We start from the raw sequence: 20,795 nt of genomic DNA on the forward strand, positions 1-20,795 counted from the left end.
TCAATTTGGATACTGCAACCTCTGGAACCATGAGAAAGTAAATCAGTTTGTTTAAAATGCAAGTCTTATTTGTTATGGCAACCCATGTTATTTAACATCCTCTTGTTCTTGGCCACAATAGAGATATTGAATATATTATGGATGAATATAACTGGTAATGTTAATCTAATGTGCTCATCTAAATCTCAATGTATGGTTGAGGTAATATCATTATGTGTGTGTGTGTGTATATATATATATATATATATATATATATATATATATATTTCTTGTTTTGCAGAGGTGGGGGGGATAGGGGCAGGTTCTTGTTATGTAGCCAAGGCCAACCTTGGATAGTCTATGTAGACTAGAATATACAAAATATCAGTATCCTCCTGCTTCTGTTTCCCAAGTGATGGAATTATAGGTGTTCACCATCATACATGGATTTAGCATATTTCTGGAGCAAAACCCACGTTAATTATTCTTATAATTCATAGAAGCCTTAGTTCCTATTTAACTATAAGTTATAGCTAAAGGTAGAAATTTGATAATTTATATATTTGTCTAAAAACCTAAATATCTTTTTAGAGTATAGACTTTATTCAAAAATATAATTCCTGAGTTAATTTACTTCCTAGTAGACCTATATATCCAATCTTTATAGAAAATTAATCTTGTACTTTTCCTTTCATATTAGTTCTGAATTTTCTATAATTTTTGGGATTCAATATCTTATCATAATCATCTCCGAAAATTCTCCATCTCACTCACAATACTTAAATCATTCTCTGTAAAGCATGTAAATGAACTCCATTAATATTAAATTCACCCATCCTGGAAAACCTTTAATGTGTCCTTTAATAATTTCCCAATTTCCTAAGAACATTTCATGGGTTATACTAATGATGGGCAATTCTCAAGCTATTTTCCATGTTGTATATCTCTAATTTTCATACACTGGAAGATAGGCTTTTTAAAATCTCTTTTTCACGCCCTTTTGTGCCAGTTCCATCTTGTTTGCCCCCTTGAGATCCACTGAAAATCCTTCTCATATGACCTAGGAGAATTTATAGATTGCAGATACTTGTCCTTTGCCTTTTAATTAAATTTAGTCAGTGGGGATTCCTTTTCAGATTCTTCAGGGGAGGAGGAGAGTGAAGCAGGGTATTTATATTTCTGGCTCCATTTCCATGTGGTTATCTTGGACTAGCTCTTCAGATTGTCTTTATTATCAGGATCTCACTGGCTTCTGTATTTCTATAACCTCCCTCTCCCTAATTCTTTCTGGTTCAAGATAAGTTAATAGCTTGGATGACGAGTATTTGGATTATCCCTACAGTTTCTTCTACACTCCAACCACATTTACAAATGTTTTCTTGATGAAGAGGTCCTTTACAAGTTATTCTACTTTGAATGGGCTGTGAGTTTTAAAGACTGTACTTATGTATCCAATTGTATGGCATGCTGTTTGGTTGTTGACTTGTCTTTCTAGTTTATGAACGGACTCTACTTTTTGAATATATGAGTGGGTTTTACAAAAGAAGAGCTCAAAATATAGGCCAGTATTTTTTATACAGAAAACATGCAGTTCTCACATTCCCTATCTTCCTCATCCTTTTGTAAATGGACAAAATCAACTAGCCATGAACAAATTATTTATATTCAATGGTAGGATGTCAGTATCCATACAGTGTCTATTTAAAGTGTCTTTTTTTGTTTATAGTTTGATCTTCACTGCTCTTAGTTTTATCCTTTGAAATTGAAATTTTCACTACTATGACCCTCTTAAAATTGCCAAGAAATGTCCATTGATCATGTTCTACGTGGAAGTTGGAAATGTTCTTACCTTACAGATTTTTAACTGACTTTTAATTGCTGTTGGCTCTGATGTGGTGGTGGGTTGGGTTTTCAACCAGTTTTCAGCAGTAGTTATCATCTGTTCCAATTGTTGTAACTGATTATAGAAAGTGATGATGTTGTTTTGATACTCCAGCCAGTTAAGTCTCTCACTTAGCAACTGGCAGAATTCTAACCACCGGCTGTTCAGTTGTTCTGAGGCTTGTTTGATGCTGTCAGCATTAACACCCTCTAGACAGAAAAAAAAATAACCCATGAAGCAACAGATAGAAATGATCATTTTTTACAGCAAGTCTGTATTATAACAGTATGAATCATATAATGATTTAAAACAAATAATTTATTTACTGTTAAATATTTGCCACAAAAGATGTCTGATTATCTATTGGAAATTAATAAGATTTGCATCTTATCAAAGAATATGTTTGTTATAAAAATAAATGAGGACTAAAATATGGAATGGTAGAAAATATTTAATAAAAGTAAAAGTGATCCAAACTCTGATAGGATTGTTCAGGAATAATATTTTAGAAGTTTCCAAATGAATGTTAAATATGATATATATAATTGTTATTTCTAAAATGAACTTTCATTTTTATTTTTAAAAGTGGGTCTGAGAATTAGTTGAAGTACTATCTGTACGCTTTAGAAAGAAGGAAAAACTCCCAAAATTATTTCCTATGCTATACTTTTCCAGAGTCCACTGACCAAGGCATTGAAATAAGCTTTCAGAAAAGAATCTTACTATAAAAAAGGGTTTCATTTATAAATGTGGAAATTCTAGTAATGTTTAAAAATCACATATAGTAAGACTAAATCAAGAAAACTATTACTAATACAGCTGTGCTTGCAATCCTTTTGCCTAATAATTAACATTAGTCTATGTTAGGCAATATGCCATGTGTTTCCTTAAATTATATCTTTATTTTGTCATAATGTATTATATAACTAGTCCAATTATATGCTACCCTATATAGCATGAAAGTAGAGTAACATTATAGTATATTATTGCTTAAAATAGTCAATCTTGCACACATTAGTTTATAAAATATAGTCTTTTTAAAGATACAATACTTTCTACATAAATCCCTTCATAAATTACATTTTATAAAGAAATAAATGGATATAGTATTTTACATTTTAAAGCATAGCTATATAAGCATTTCTATCTTTTTAAAAAATATAAAGCATTTCCATGTTCCATATTTTCACATTTATACAAAAAGATGTGACTTAAGATTGAAATCTCTAAGGAGTAAATTGATTTAGTAGAAACCAACTAAGCTAAGAGTCCTTTTTATGAATGTTCCTTTTATTTAACTTTTTGGAATAATGTTGAGATAAAGAGAAATTGAATTCTTAAAAGTCTGAAGGATATCCTAAGCAAATATAATGCCTGTGGTTTGGCTAACTTGTACATTCCTCTTACTTTTTTAATGCTTTCAATTTATTTTTTTATCCACAGATACATGTACAAAGTGGTTACAATTTAACATACCCACTTAAATATGGAGCCCAATTTTTCCTTTATAAAGGCTAAAAATATGGAGCTGAATCTAGTAAATTGTGTTGTTTAATTGCGTTCTTCCAGTTACTCTAATTTTCAATTTGTTATAGTTACACTATACTATCAAATCAGTTCTTTCACTTCCCTTGAGACACGAATCTAACTTTAGCAATTTCAAAGTATAATAACTACTTAGGATGGCACAAGAGAAAACAAACATTGCAAGTATTACTGGCAACAATCTTTTCCTTTTCTTCTGGCTGATATAGTTGTAAAGAGATACAATGAGGATATGTACAAAAGAATCATATACTTGTCTTCCTATATCCAGATATATAAGAAGCACATAGTTCATAAAAACTAAATATTCTGTTAGTACCTTACTTGATCTATCTGAGTCAGCTTGATATGTTGAACAATATGCTGTTTGTAATCATATAATTTAGAGCAGTGATCAAGTATTATACTAAATATGTTTGGCAGTATAACATTAAGTAACTGTAGTAGTAAAAGTATCATATTTGGTATGTAAGAAAACTAAACTTTTCATCATATGGGCACTCATTTTAATAAATGTATTATGAGAAATTGTTTAAAATATGAATGGAAAATTAAAGGGCTTCTGGGTGCAGGTGACTCACACCTATAATCCTAGTTACTCAGGAGGCTGAGATCTGAGGATCGTGGTTCAAAGCCATCCCAGGCAGGAAAGTCCGTGAGACTCGTAGCTCCAATAAACCACCAAATAAACAGAAGTGGCGCTGTGGTTCAAGTAGTGGAGCGCTAGCCTTGAGTTGAAGAGCTGATGGACAGCATCCAGGCCCAGAGTTCAAGCCCCACGACCAAAAAAAAAAAAAAAATTAAAGGGCATTGTTTAAAAATACATAGGGGAAAAATTCTTCTTAGTTCTGAGCCTTGAACTTACTTATGGATAATACTCTACCAGTTAAGTAAAGCCTCCAGCCTGGCTTTTGGCTAGTTGCTTAGAGAAGAAGTATCAAGGACTTCTCTGTTGGTGCTGGCTATGAAACTTGATTCTGGCTCAACCAGATGAGTAGGTAAGATAACAGATGTGAGACACCATAGCTCAGGTAAAAATGTTAAAATATTTAGCAGTCTCAAAATTATACCACAGATCATATGTTTAAGAGAAATATATCCAGAAAAAGTTGAACATCAACAAAGAAGTCTATGATGTTTAAAAAGTCAGTATAAACCAGATATTACACAGTAAATAAAAATGCTGAAGTAAATTAAATGTAGACTGATGGAGTGATGCTCACTTGGATCTTAATTAACATTTGTCTAATTGATAGCAGACATAAAGAGGAATGAACATACCTCTTCTCTTGAGAAGAGGCAACTTTGCAAAGATAACTCCTAGGCTTGTAGCATGACTCAAGTGGTAGAATGCCTGCCTAGCAAGCATAAGGTCTTGATTTCAAACTCTCATACTTAATAAAAATGAAGATCCCAGAAAATAAAATATAATTAAAATTTTCTACTTGAATGATATACCAATATTTTACAAGAATATATGTATATTGTTAAAGGACATAAAAAATCTATAATGAAGTACCAGTAAGTTTTGTGGTTATCTATTAAAATCCCACAGATAGGTTTTAATGAGTTATGTTTATCTTTATACAAATATTGTGCCCAAAACTTGTCAAGCTGCTAAACAGCACTGTGAAAGGAATTACAAAAAAGAAAAGCCATTTTTATACAAGCCTAGAATACTATGAAATCTACAATACTGATCGTTATAACTATGAACTATGAAGACTTTCATATGGTGATAAAAGATAGAATGAGCACAAGGGTATAAACATTAAAAAGAATTCTGAGTTTAGACAAATCTGCATTCAAATGGGATAATACTTTCTAGATGAGTGAACTTGGTTCAATTATATGATCTGTTTGGGTTTTATTTTCCCAATCTGTGAAATAAGGATAATAGTGTGGACACTGCTGGCGCAAACCTGTAATTCTAGCTATCAGGAAGCTGAGATCCCAAAGCTGTAGCTTGAAGCCAGCCTCACCAGAAAAAAAACAAAACAAAACTGTGAGTCTTTTATCTCCATTTTACCACCAAAAAGCCCTAAGTGGAGCTGTGCTTCAAGGGGTAGAATACTAGCCTTGGGCAGAAAATCTTGGAGACAATGTGCAGGACCTGAGTTCAAACCCCAAAACTGGGAAAAAAATAGAGATAATAATAGGATTAAGGTTTTTTAAAATTAGCATATATGGAATACTTACAAAAAGTCTTACATATTCTAGGAGGATAACAAATATTAGTCAATGTTTATATATAAGATAAAGAACATTCAGGAAACATGGAAAGAGACCAAATATCTTAATTGTGAATTTTAGGGGTGGAAGAGGTCATTTAAATAACTAAAATAGGTAATTAATGAAAAATGATGGTTGATATCTCAAAATTAATTTTATATATCATAAAACAAATATAAGATGTAGACAGTGTAAAGTGTTTAAGAAGTTATGTCAATATTTAGTGCTTTATTGATAATGCATTTCCATAATTGTATAATAGTTGGTCATACATTTATAGTAATTTAAAATTGAATTTAAGGACAACCACACCTAACAATGAAAATAGAAATTCCTAAATGCCACTGGCACAGATACAATGTTGATTATAGAAAATTTAAAGTTCTATGAACAATTTGTAAAGAAAAATGTTACAACTTTATATTGCTTGCTGCTCCAATAGACAATATGTGGTCCATCTAAACTATATAGCACAAAAGGAACTACATCACCACTAGAGTTATCTGATATGGTTCTCAGTTTAAGTAGAAAAGAACAACCACACTGTGTGTGTGAACTAACCCCACACCAAATCAACAGGATAGCAATTGACACAGAGGCCGAAAGTCATATACATACAAGCACACAGTCTCTCTTGTCTCAGATTTGCATTCAAATGTTTACTCAGGGGCTTGGAATAACTATCACATGCTATGTGTTGCAGTGTTGAACATATCTCTTACACTAAAATGTGAAATGCCATTAAACTTCATGAATTATATGACTATATAATTTCTGCTTCTATTTATAACATGAAGAGGCTTTGTTTAAAACATTTCAAAAATATACAGTCTGTTTTCCAAGAGAACGTTTGCGTAAGAAAATTTTTAGTATCGTTATGTATAAGTGTTATATGTAAGAATTTCTAAGAATTATGCTCCTTAATTCAACTAAAACATTAACATTTTATAAAACTTTGTAAGTGTAAACATCTTCAAAGTTGAAGAATTAATCATTTGAGCATTTGTTTTTCTAATTTTTGGTTAGTTGTTTAAGAACACAAACAGTAACTCACCAGGCATTATGAGCTACACTTACTGAAACCATTTTGTAGTAGCACATTAGAATCTCAGGGATAATGGATCATAATCCATTCACATCTCATATTCTAAACAACCCCTGAAATAGTCTATGAATAAATATATGGCACTGAGAGGAAATGGATCATTACTTGAAATGCATCCATTAATTTTATTACTTGTGTACAGTGCATAACAGACTATTAGAATAATTTTAATTGTGCACCACCTTCCATGCAAGTACTTCAAAACTGCCACTTAAAGTGAAGTATTCCTCATCAAGTACATTCATCATCAGCTAGGAAACTAGGGTAGAATAATGCAAAAACCTGTGTTTTCAGGGCTCTCACATTAGGTGAATAGTTGGGATAAAAACTTAAGGTCTCCTATTTCTGTTACACTTTATGTGAGGGTCCTTACAGTTTCATTTAACATTCAAAAATAGTCTAAGATGAAATACAAATTTATTCAGAAACCAAAGCAAAGTCTGAGATAATATTGTGTGGAGGTTTCGGTGACCATACTCAACATGTAACTACTATTTTAAATGCTGTAGCCACAATTTATGTAAACTTCATACATTTAGTGACCACAACATACAAGATGTTTTTCTTCTTTTTCTGTTTCTAAACAGATTATTAGAGAAAAAGACAGCTTTTATGAATATTTTCTTTAGACACAGATTCCCTTTAACAGTGACTGCTATGACTACTTTCCATACACTCACAGGAACAAATGCATGCGTGTGCACGCACACACACACACACGCAAAGTGCACACACACACACACACATATACAGAGGCAATTTTTTTCCAGCATGAGAATTTGAACTCAGGTCTATTGAATCTGTTGTGTTCTACCACTTGAACCATGACTCCAATTCTGCATTTTGCTGGCTATTCTAGAGATGGAGTCTCTTGGAATTTTCTGCCTTGGCTGGTTTTACAGTGCAATCTCCAGTTTGCATCTACCAGTAGATGTAGAATTACAGGTTTGAGCCAGCAACAGCCAATAATTCTTTATGGAGTTAACCAAGAAAAATAACTGTAATTAACATTTATTGTATGTGAACTATTTAATTATAAATTTGTCATGTAGAAAGAAAGGGGAACTAGAAATCAAACTCAGAGAATTAGAAACAGGAAGCAAAGAAAAGATGAAATGTTGTTCATTGTGTATATTTGTAGACACCATTCATAATGAAGTGTAGATTACTTAAATATATAAAATACAAAGATTTTTCCATATAAAATGTATATTACATTTGATTCCATTATTTAATATATGTACTGAACTAGTTTTGCCTTGAAGTAAACTGTAAAATCCTTTGCAATAATAGGTTCAGGGGCTTATTCTGAAAATCCTAACAAAGTAGGAGGTCCAGCTTGGGAGGATATGGTTTAAAGGCAGTTCAGCAAAAATGTTAGTGAGACCCACATTTTACCAAGTATACCAAGAGTCATGGCATCCATCGGTAATCCCGGCTATGTGAGAGGCATAGATAAGAATATCACCATGATCTGAAGCAAGTCTCAAGCAAAAATGTGAAACCCCTATCAGAAAAAATAAGTATAGCATGAATGGCTGGATGTATGAGGTAAATAGTAGAGCATTTGTCTAGCAAGCACTGAAAAAATCACTTCATCACAAAAATTTTACAAAATATCCAGTATTTATGAGTTATCTGTATTACTGATGTTAGTAAGATCATTCCTTATATATAATAATAACTGATCTAAATACTATTTCATACCCCTTTACATTTAAATAAAGGAATACAAACCAAAACCATAAGAAAGTTTATATTCTAGCTTCTTTTCAGAGGAAAGAAAAAACTTGGAAACTTGTTTTCAGTATGATAGCTAAAAATGACATAATTGTTTAACTGGATACAAGATATAGTCTCCAAATTATTCTCATTAACATTCTACGAAATTAACAATTTCTTAACTTGAAGAATGTGATGGTTATTTCCCAACAATATAACCCTGAATTTTTAATATATATTTTATTGTAAAGATACTGTACATGAAAGAAAAAAACATTTGAATACTTATCTTGGGTTTCATTTCATCTACCATCAACTTACAAGTCTTTATGTCGAAAAATGAACTATACAACTTTTGCCGGGGGTAGGGGGGTGGGAGATGGGAAGGGATGGGAAGGGGAAACAAAGGAGGAGGGAATAATGCTTGATAAGAAATGTACTTATTACCTTGCTCATGTAATTGTAACCCCTCTGAATGGTATTTTCACAATAAAAAATTACAAAAAGATACTGTACAAAGGGGTTATATTTGCATGAGTAAGGTAATGAGTCCATTTCCTATCAAGATTGTTATCCCCTCCTTTGTTTTATCCCTACCATCCCTTCCTTCCCCACCTCCCCAACTCCTCCCTCCCCCAAAGCTATAAAGTTCATTTTCAACATAGTGTCTTTGTACATAACCCTGATTTTATCTCTAAGAAGTACCCTCTAACTATGCAACACTCTCATTCGAAGTCCTTTCCACAGTTAACCAATTGAGATTGACACAGCAAGAGAAAGTTAATTTTAATACTAATTGGAAGATAAAGTTCAGAAAGAAAGAAAAGTTCAGAAAGAAACAAAAATATTAAAAGAAAACAAAAATTATACCCCAATCTCATGCCAAGATGGCAAACATGATTTTTTTTTAGTTAATACTCTATAAGTAGTCTACACTTACTCTATGTTGGTAGCTTATTATTTATACTTAGGGACTTTTGGTTTTCTGAAAATTTAATGTGTATTTAGCTTCCTGAGCCATGCCACTATAGTATAATTCTTTGCTCTGTGGAAAATTAGTTGGGTGTCACTCTAAAATATCCCTGGACAGGTACCTTGGTAGTTAACTACCATAATTTTATAAAATAAATTTTATATATCCTGTTATTTGATATATTAAATAGTAGAAATTTTAAAATATTTTTTAAAAGAACCAAAAAAGAGAAGTTATAATATTTGAGTATATTTTATTAATTCTTCAAATTGTTTTATTTAAGAGGGGAGCAGTATATCTATGTCATTTGGAAAAATTAATCTTAGTTTTGGTGCAAGCTTGAGTCTAAGCCTGTATCAATCACCAAATCTTCACTAGCAGAACAGATAAATCATGTTAACTTTGATGAATACAGTTAATCAAAGACAAATATCTCAAATCACACTCCCAAACTTCATTTCTCATTGCTGTCTACCCATTATAATTTTCCTTCAGATATGTTCTCACCAAAATTATCAATGTTATTATTTAAATTACTGTACTTTGTGAAGCAATCATTCAATTATTATTTATTAAGGACCTACTTATATGCCTTGATTTTTCTTCATGTTTCTAAAAATTAAAGAGGACAATAGTTTAGAAAAATAACTATTGTCACTAGTGACATACTCATTTAAATCCTGTGTGTAGTTTCACAAACCAAAAAAAAATTAAATAAAAAAGACCTTTCCTACTTTACAAAATGTTAAAATGCCCTTCAAATAATTCGGTTTATACAGCATCAGATGAGGTGAGGTGCTTGATATTTAATTACAAAATGAGATTTTTTTAAAAATATAGATTACATATCAGCTTATTGCAATGAAAAAGAATGATAATATGATTTCTAGAGGGAAATGATTTAACAACTGAAAAGGCCATTTTAGGTCACCTAATTTTAGTTAACATAATTTTGCTATTATACTCATCAGTCAGACCACACAGCAACATAGATTGGCACAGCAAACTGTAATAATTTTCACCATCCATATATTCATTAGCATACAAACCCAGTTCTAAGCTGTCACATTTGCTTGTTTTTATTTTGAATTAAACATGGTCAGAAGACTCATTAGAAAAAGAAAAATTGATTTCTTATAAAGATCATTGAACTTTTTAATGCCAACAAAGAAATTAAGACAAAAATAAATTATATGCAGAATTTATGCTACAGAATGAAGGCCTACTGGAAAAGTGCTGACATGTACTAACCTATCTTTTACAAAATGTAAACAGATATCTTGTTTAGAAATGGTATCATCTCTAAACTTTATTTAAAAAATACTTTTATAAGAAAACAAATGCTATAGGATAACAATAATAATTTTAAAGAAATTTGTTCATATTGTATCTTAGTAATGGTTTGTATACATTGCCTTTTAATATATTAGAAAAATAATTTTAATTCTTAAAACTGAGACTGGGCCGGGTGCCAGTGGCTCACGCCTGTAATCCTAGCTACTGAGGAGGCTGAGATCTGAGGATCATTGTTCAAAGCCAGACCAGGCAGAAAAGTCCGTGAGACCAAAGACCTAGGAGTCAAAGCAGACACTCTGAAAACATTACAGGATGGAATTGGAGAAACACTAGGTCTCCTTAGCACAGGCTGAAATTTTCTTAATAGAGACCCAGAAACACAACAAATCAAAGAAAGGTTGGACAAATGGGATTGCATGAAATTGCAGAGCTTCTGCATGGCAAAGGACATAGCTAGCAAGATCAATAGAAAGCCCACAGATTGGGAGAAGATCTTCACTAGCCATACAACGGACAAGGGTCTCATATCTAAAATATACCTGGAACTCAAAAAATTAAATCCTCCAACAACAAATCCTCAAAGAAACAACTGCCCAATAAATAGTGGGCTAAAGACTTGAAGAGAAATTTCTCTGAAGAGGAAAGAAGGATGGCCAATAGACACATGAAGAAATGCAAATCAAAACAGCATTGAAATACCACCTCACCCAAGTTAGAATGGTTATAATCAAGAACTCTAATAACAACAGATGCTGGAGGGGATGTGGACAGAAGGGAACCTTACTGCATTGTTGGTGGGAGTATAAATTTGTTCAACCACTTTGGAAAGTAGTATGGAGGTTCCTCAATATGACCCAGCAATTACACTGTTGGGCATTTACCCAAATGATCACAAACAAGGTCATACCAAAGGTACCAGCACAACTATATTAATTGCAGCATTATTTACCATAGCTAAGATATGGAACCAACCCAGATGCCCCTCAGTAGATAAATGGATCAAGAAAATGTGGTATATATACACAATGGAATTCTATCCCTCCATCAGAAAGAATGACATTGCCCCATTTTTTAGGAAATGGAAAGACTTGGAAAAAATTATATTGAGTGAAGTAAGCCAGGTCCAAAGAAACATAGGTCCCATGGTTTCCCTTATTTGCAATAAGTAATATATGTTTGAGACAAGCAGAAAAGGTCAGATAAGTTGATCTTAGATGAAAGGAACCCCAAGATAAGTATTCAAATGCTTTTTCTTTCATGTGATTGTTTCTACCACATTTATAAGATGATTTCTTTGTTGCTTTGTATGTCCCTCCCCCACGGTATAACCCCTGCTTTCACAGTATTTGATGTTGGTATAATTTGTAGAGGGGAAGGGCAAAAACAAACTGTTTAAATAGAGATACAGGTGGACCCATTGCAACAATGAGATGTACAAAAACGAGCTTTACAACTTTGGCTGGGGTGGGGAGGACTGAGGAGGGGAGAATGATGAGAAATGTACGAATTATCTTGCCCATGTAATTGTAACCCCCCTATACAGTATTTTCACAATAAAAAAAGGAAAAAAAGAAAGGTCCCTGAGACTCTTATCTCCAATTAATCACCAGGAAACTGGAAGTGGTGTTGTGGCTCAAGCAGCAGAAGCTGAAGAGCGCAGGGATAGCACCCAAGCCCAGAGTTCAAGCCCCATGACCGACCAAAACAAAAAAACAAACAAAAACCTGAGACTGGTTGCTTCATACCTCTAATCTTTGCTACTTGGAAGGTAGATTTCAAAAATAATGCAATTTGAAGTCAATGGGATAAAATGATATTTATGAGATCTAATCTCAACCAATAGAAAGGTACGAAATCTTGCATATGCCATCCCAAATACTTGGGAGCCATAAATAAGAGGATCACAGTCCAGGCTGGCCTGAGACATAATGAAAGAATCTATTGGGAAAAAAAAGGAAAATGGCCCCAGGACCCTAGAGTACATGCAAGCACAATGTCCTGAGTTTAAACTTCAGTACCACCCCACTAAAGAAAAAGAAGCAAAAAGTATGACAGATTTGTGCTTTTATGTCATGCAAAAATTAATTTGAAAATAAATGTTAAATGAAAGAAACCATTTTTAAAAAATTTTAAATAGAAAGAAGCCACATCAGAAATAAAAAATATATTATTGGAAGATAAGTACTTCCACACAATTTAATTTGTTTTGAAATATATTAGTAAAATTATTTAAGACAGATTATAATCTTTTTTTACTTACATTGTATAATTGTTTTCATTACCAATTATTTACACAAAATTTGTTTTCTTTACATAATTTGGATAACTGCTAACACGCTTTGCATGTGAATTTATTTCTTTAGATCAGAATGATGAAAGAGTCTACCACAACCCATTTTCTACCTATGTACTCAAATTAAATTTACCCTGATAATTTCTATAGAATTAAGAAAGAATAATACAAAAATCCAAACCCTCTTAATTTGAATTTGCATTCAAGAAGTGCTTGTCTGACATAATTCAGCTGATAAATATGAACCTATGTGCTTATCAAATCCCTAAGAAGATTATCTAAATCAACTCCATGTAATTACCATTCACCATCTGTTCCGCCAGTGCCTGAGCTGATCTGCTGGCATCTTGCAGTTTTCTGAACTTCTCGGCTTTTTCTCGCTCTATGGCCTGCAACATGAAAGCAAAGGTAAGTATTTCAATACAAGCATTGTGAATTTCTACATTAATCATAACTTTGGTTTTCCCTCTCAACTCTTATGATACTTCACTCTATTAGTTTATCATATGATCTGAAGATCTGATTGTCAACAATTATGACACCTGAAGCATTAAAATTGCAATGAAAGCACATGCCATTTTCATTCTGAATTGCTAATATTGATATTTCTATTCTTAACTTCTTCTTCTTTAATTTTAAAAGCAAACTTTTATAAATGAAGAAAAATATGAAAAATAGTTATAGAAAACAAGTGATGACTTACATTTCAAGAAATATTACATAGATTCATTCACTTCTTTTACACAATAGTTTCTGATACAGTGCAATGAAGCACTACCAAAAGGGAATGAAAAAGCAAATCATAACAATGAACGATAAAATATTTGATAATTAAAATTCATATTTTAAAGATGTACCATGATACTTCTTCCTGCAAACATACATTTATTTAGTGCCAGAAAGAAAACCAAAAATCCAGAAATATATAAATTAGAAAAAGGACAAGAGCATAAATAATTTAGCAGAAAAGTATATTTTAATATTGGGGACTAAAATAATGAAAGTACTCCTACTTCCAAGGAAAAACAAATCCAAATACAGAGCTTTCTAAATTATTTTTCTACTCTTTATAATCAGAAATAGTTTTTGAACAACAAATACAATATTATTTAAATTAACAAACTTTATATTTCTGAGTGAAGTTAATAATAGCTCTACAGAAATAATATCTTTAAACCAAAGTGGAGAACTGCATATTAGTATAACTATCTTTATTAAAATATATATGATTATAATAAAATGAATTATTTGACTAGAACATAATTGCTTTCAGAAAAAGAAAGCCTATAATATAGTAAGGTGAAGAGTTCCCAGTTATCTTTAATTTCATGTTCACAGATACAACAATGACTTGTTTCCTCAAACATGTGGACAAAGGAAAATGGTTCAATTTTAGAGACCATGGAATTAAAGCAGCCATAAATAGCATCTAGGTAAGAGTAAGATTCCAGATGAAGCTCTGAAATTCATATTCCCTCAATGCCTTAACTTTTGTGGTGTTAATTTCCTGCTTGGCAGCTAATTGAGAAACACATTTCTTTTAGTTACGGGTGTTGTCCATTAAAACAAAGTTTTATTAGTAATATGCTCTGAGAATATCAAAAAGGAATCGACATATTTAAGTAAATCTGTAATATTTGCAAATACTAAGAGAAAGGAAGATTTTGCATGTTCCTATTTAATCTACATCAGGCAAAGTAAATGATGAGACAAAGAAACAATACTGAAGCCACAACCATGACCTCAAATTATGGTAGCTGCTGTTCTTTAAGTTATAAGTTTTAGTTATACTTCTTATCAGAGTGCCTTCTATTAGACTAGAGTAAAATTTGATTATTTTAACATGAACTTACATTAGGAGAAGAATCAAAACACCATATGGCATTCATAAATAATGGATATAAATTAACAAATGTCCCAATCATAATCTTTTCCTAAGAATCTAATGAAATAATCAATTAGTAATGCTAACAGAGAAACAAGCTCGTATTTGCATATCTCAGGAGTAATAATTGGGCTTTAAAATCTCAATTTGCTAACCATACTGTTTCACTTATTCTAATATAAATAATAAGAATAATAACCCCCATAACAACAAAACAACAATCTCTGGAATATTAGCAGTACTCTTGGTTTGACCAGTAAGAAAAGCAAACCAGGTTTATAAGAAAAACATCAGTCTAACTATATTAAAGCCAAATTCTTTTATCTACAAATCACAATTTATGCCCTTAATTTCAAACACATATCATATTAATTATGAGACAGAATGAACTAACATTGTATTATTCCATTTTGTGCAAGAGAAAACAACATCAATAAATTAATCACAAATCTGATGCTTTCACATTGAATTCTCTTTCAAATGTGTGTGTGTGTTTGTGTGTGTGCATTTGTGTGTGTGTGTGTAGTCTTTTTTTGCCAATCCTGGGGCTGCAACTCTACCACTTGAGCCACAGTACCACTACTGGCTTTTTCTGTGTATGTGGAACTAAGGAATCAAACCCAGGGCTTCATGCATGCTAGGCAAGCACTTTACCACTAAGCCACATTCCAAGCCCTCATATATGTGCCTGTGCGTGTGCGTATGTGTATGTGTATGTGTGTGTGTGTGTGTGTGTGTGTGTGTGTGTGGTGTGTGTGCGTATGTAGTCTTGAGGCTTAAACTCAGCGACTGGGCACTGTCCCTGAGATTTTTTGTTGAAGGCTAGCACTCTATCACTCCAACCACAACTCCACTTCTAGATTTTGGTGGTTGATTGTAGATAAGAGTCTCATGGACTTTTTAAAAGAGTATTTCATTGAAAAAGTATTGTATTAGAATATTAAAATACAACCCAAAGCAAAAGTGAATTTTCATTGTAGATAAAGTCAGGGATACCAAAATATTTACCTATTGTTAAGTCATCATGGGCAGCAATATATTAGAAGGAATGTCTGGAGTTGGATATCTCTAATTTGAGCTCTTTTGGTGTCTGAGATCTGAGCAAAACTGTCTGTGATTTTTCAGCTCCAAAATAACCAGCAAAATCCAGGTAGAGGCATGACTCAAGTAACAGAGTGACAGATGAGTAAGCCAACCAAGAATGTGCAAGATTCTCTGTTCAAGTCCCAGTACAAGGGGGAAAAAAAGAATACTTGTTGATGCACAACATACAGGGGCAGTTCATTGGTGGATTTCTATCTGAAAGTTTCCATATGAATACTATACACAGACTACTTATTTTACATTGAGACAAAGGCCTAGGATGTAACCATTAATATCTGTCAATAAAATTTGTAATATTTGTCAACTTTCATTTGGCATCTAGATTCTGTAAGATTGCATCACACTAAAACAGATTATTGGAAAAGGAAGAGGATTTTGAGCATAAATAGACCTTGAAATGAACAGGCAATGAAGGGTCCAGAGAATACTAAGTTTTAGGCAGTTACAGATGGTTGATTAAAGTACTAAAATTAAAGTAGCAAAAGATGAGCAAGAAGATCATTGAGAAAAATGGTTCTGTCTTTTGTCAACTAGCTTGAGTCCTTCTTACTGTGTCTTAGATTTTTGACCTCAGTAAAGTCATTCAAACTTTCTGAGCCTCAACGGTTTTTATGTAAAATTAACAATAAAGATCCCTACCATCCAAAGGTTCTGAGGAAGCTAAGAAAGGATTTTCACATAACTTACCATATAAGGTAAAACAATGTTTCTAGTAAGTAGGGGAGATAGGAATTATTAATATAGAGATAACGGCATGACATAAACTAATATTATATCATAAAACCTAGAATATGTCATCATTCTAATTAGACATAATCTCAATAATGTTAAAAAGAAGAAAATAGTAGACACAACAGTAGAGCAATGAAAGGGATGACATTGATCAACATGCATTGTACACTAAACCAACATATTGAATTGAAATCCCTTTGTACAACAACTTAAACTTTTTTACATTTTTTTAATTGTAAAATTGCTGTACAGAGGGGTTACAGTTACATGAGCACGGTAATGAGGACATTTCCTATTGAGCATTGTTGTCTCCGCCTTTGTTTTCCCCCTACCATCCCTTCCCTCCCACCTTCACAACTACCCTCCCCCACCGCCGAAGTTGTAAAGTTCGTTTTCAACATCGTATTTTGTACATCTCATTGTTCCAATGGGTCATCCTGTATCCTTATTTAAGCACTTTGTTTTCTCCTTTCCCCTCACCGAATTAGAGAAGTGTATATATACAAGATGCAGGGCACTGATATCAAATACAGTGAAAACAGGGGTTATACCGTGGGCGAGGAACATACAAAGCTCCACATAGAGCTCCCCTATGACCAAGCAATCCCACTTTTGGGCATTTACCCAAACGATCGCAAACAAGACCATACTAAGGTTACCAGCATAACTATGTTTATCACAGCATTATTTATCATAGCAAAAATATGAACAAATCCAGATGCCCTCAGTAGATGAATGGATCAAGAAAATGTGGTATATATGTATGTATGTATATATATATACATACATACATATATACCACATATACCACATACACACACACACACACACACACACACACACACACACAATGGAATTCTATGCCTCCATCAGAAAGAATGAAATTGCCTCATTTGTTAGGAAATGTAAAGACTTGGAAACAAAATATATTAAGTCAAGTAAGCCAGGTCCAAAGAAACGTAGGTCCCATGGTTTCCCTTATTTGCAATAACTAGTACATGTGTAGAACAAGCAAGAAAAACCAAAAGTCTTTATATGACCATATAAGATGATAAGAAAATGAACCCCAAGATAGAGACACAAACATCTTTTTTTCTTTATTGCTATTGTTTCTAACATATTTATAATGTAGCATGTGATATTTTTAAAGATAATTTTTTAAGTTATAAAAATGTGGAGTAGAGTACCTTGCTTCTAGAAATGGGAGAAAATATGCAGATAACTGTATTTTAAATCAGTTTAAGAAAGTTGACTTAAAATCATTAAAAATGCTTTCACTTGAGATCTGTCCACTCATATATTAATCCTAAAATGTTGTATATGGACTTTAGTTTTAAAATACTTTGGATCAATGGTTCCTAATGTCTCTGTCTTATCCAGTTTCTCATATAAATGTGCATAAACATACAAAAAAGTATAAATCTACATCAGAAACATAAAGTATGAAGAGAAAGACATTGCTAGAAAGTAACTTTCTAGGAGACGTATGTAAACAAAGGAGGAATATGATATTCCACAATAAATATTACAATAAAATTTGGATATTACCAAAACCAAATGAAAATAAAAACAGAAACAGAATAAGCTAGCCCTCATAGTTTTTGTTTCCAGTTCCACCAAACTTTCAATTAGCCATGTTACCATTGGCTTCCAGATTAGTATATTCAATGGCTCCCAGTTCTCAATTTACTCAACAAAAGTTGACTCCAAGAACTTCTTTTTCTTAAAAGCATTTCTTAATATGGCTGTCTTGACTATTTACACACAAAACTTCCTCTGACTTTGATAGATGTCTTTCTCCTTAATCTCCTATGTTGGTTCTTAATCATCTCCCTGAGCTTTAAGTTTGAAGTATCCCAGGACTCGATCTATACTTGTTCAGGTCTAAACCCCAAAATAACTTCTTCAAGAAATCAGAATCCTTCTTGAACCTTCTCTTGCTTATAAAGCCCACAGTCACTCAGAAAATACTATTGTGCTGGGGAAGTAGTTCAATTGTAGAATAATTGCATTCTAGGAGTTAGGCCCTGGGTGTGGTTCTCAGCTCTGCTTATAACTAAAATTATTCCCATCTTCTCCAATCTCAAACATCTCAAGAGATGCTATTATTATGTTCACTGTTAGTCCAAGTATCTCATAATCTTTGTGGGCTGTCAATATTCAAAAGTATACTAAGGGCTGTGGATATTGCTCATTGGTAGTACACTTATCTAGCATGCACAAAGTTCTGGATTCCATCCTTATATCCACATAAAGCATATATCTATATATCTCTATAGATATACATGCAAATATATATGTATATGCACATAGATACACACATATATTTTTGTGCTCTGTTGGTATGTTCTGAAGGTAGCAGAGAGAATAAGTCACAACCGGTGTTTCAGCTAAATTCCTTATAGCCCAAGTACCTACTAAAACCATGGCCTGATTTTAACCTCCCTACTCCTTCTGAAAACTCGTACACACCTTGGTTATTCTTCTTCAGCCATTTACTTTCTTATTTCTTGACATGATAGACATATTCCTGATATGGGGCTATGTACCTACTCTTCCTCTATGTCTGAAATTTTCTATCCTCAGGTAAATTTCTTATCTTGAATTCAGTAGCACATTATCACTAAGGTTATACACACATGTATTTACTGGTTACTCATTTACTCATTCCTCTTTTTTTCCTCCTTACAATCTATCGTTAACATCCATTATGTTTTATATATTAAAATCTTACCTACTGGAAAGTTTCTTCACACTATTTCTAGTGTCTAAAAGCATGCTTACTACATAGTCAATACATAATGATGCCATGATCTATGATAGTATAGTATTTCCATATATAATATTTGGTCTCCTTTCCTGATCCAGGAGTTTGATGTAAAGTTTAAGTCCATAACAAACTCAGATAATTATATACAGGGCAGTTACAAAAGCTGGTCATGGGAATGATTGTAGAAGCTAAGTAAAGTAAGGCTGTATTAAATAAGACTCTTAGAAACTACATACTAGATTAAGATCTAGACATATCATCCTATTCTCTAGCCTATATCCTGATCATTATAATGAACAATTAGCAAAATGGAAAACAAGAGTACCATATATAATTAATTGAGACATAATAAATCTTTTTTTTGATCTTTCATGACTATGATCTTTTCTTAATATTTTTATTTTAATTTCTTTGTTGCTTTGTATGTCCCTCCCCCACGGTATAACCCTTGTTTTCACTGTATTTGATGTTGGTATAATTTGGGGAGCGGAAGGGAAAAAGCAAATTGTTTAAATAAGGATACAGATTGACCCATTGCAACAATGAAATGTACAAGACGCTATGTCAAAAAAACGAACTTTACAATTTAGGTGGGGGGTGGGGGGGATGTAGTTGTGGAGTGGGAGCAAATGGATGGTAGGAGAAAAACAAAGGAGGAGGCTACAATGCTTGATAGGAAATGTACTCATCACCTTGCTCATGTGATTGTAACCCCTCTGTACAGTATTTTCACAATAAAAAACTTATTAAAATATTTTTTATTTTAAAAATACTGTACAAAAGGGCAACAGTTACAGAAGTGAGATAGTAAGTACATTTCCTATCAAGCATTGTTACCCCTCCTTTGTTTTTCCCCTACCATACCTTCCCTCCCTACATCCACAACACTTCCCTCCCCACGCCCTGCAAATTGTAAATTTGTTTTCAACACTGTGTCATGTACATCTCATTGTTACAATGGGTCAACCTGTATCCTTGTTTCAGCATTTTGTTATTTCCCTTCCCCGCCCCAATTTAGAAAAATGTATATAAAAGATGCAGGGCACTGGAATCAAATACAGGAAAAACAGGGGTTATACCATGGGGGAAGAACGTACAAAAGAAACAAAAAAATCACATAGTACATTAAAAACAACAATGTCTATGATTTTTTAATTCCACTCTATTTCTGTCTCCTTACATAGACACATGTATATATGGATGCATATATATATATATATATATATATATATATATATATATATATATATATATATAATGTTTCAAAGTCAGCCCAG

The 20,795-nt window shown here is 32.7% G+C and overlaps 1 protein-coding gene across 1 annotated transcript in view; it reads right to left on the bottom strand.

Moving 5' to 3' along the window:
* The window catches only part of LOC105993437 (dystrophin-like), a gene marked incomplete at its 3' end in the record, with an annotated part of 1,816,642 nt that overhangs the window by 1,106,780 nt on the left and 689,067 nt on the right, over positions 1-20,795 (bottom strand). Inside the window, 2 exon segments of the mRNA XM_013026710.1 lie at positions 1,829-2,070; positions 13,329-13,416. Coding sequence (XP_012882164.1) covers positions 1,829-2,070; positions 13,329-13,416 — 330 coding nt within the window.

This window comes from Dipodomys ordii, unplaced genomic scaffold, assembly GCF_000151885.1.
Source record: "Dipodomys ordii isolate 6190 unplaced genomic scaffold, Dord_2.0 Scaffold96, whole genome shotgun sequence".
In the NCBI taxonomy this organism is placed as follows: Eukaryota; Metazoa; Chordata; class Mammalia; order Rodentia; family Heteromyidae; genus Dipodomys; species Dipodomys ordii.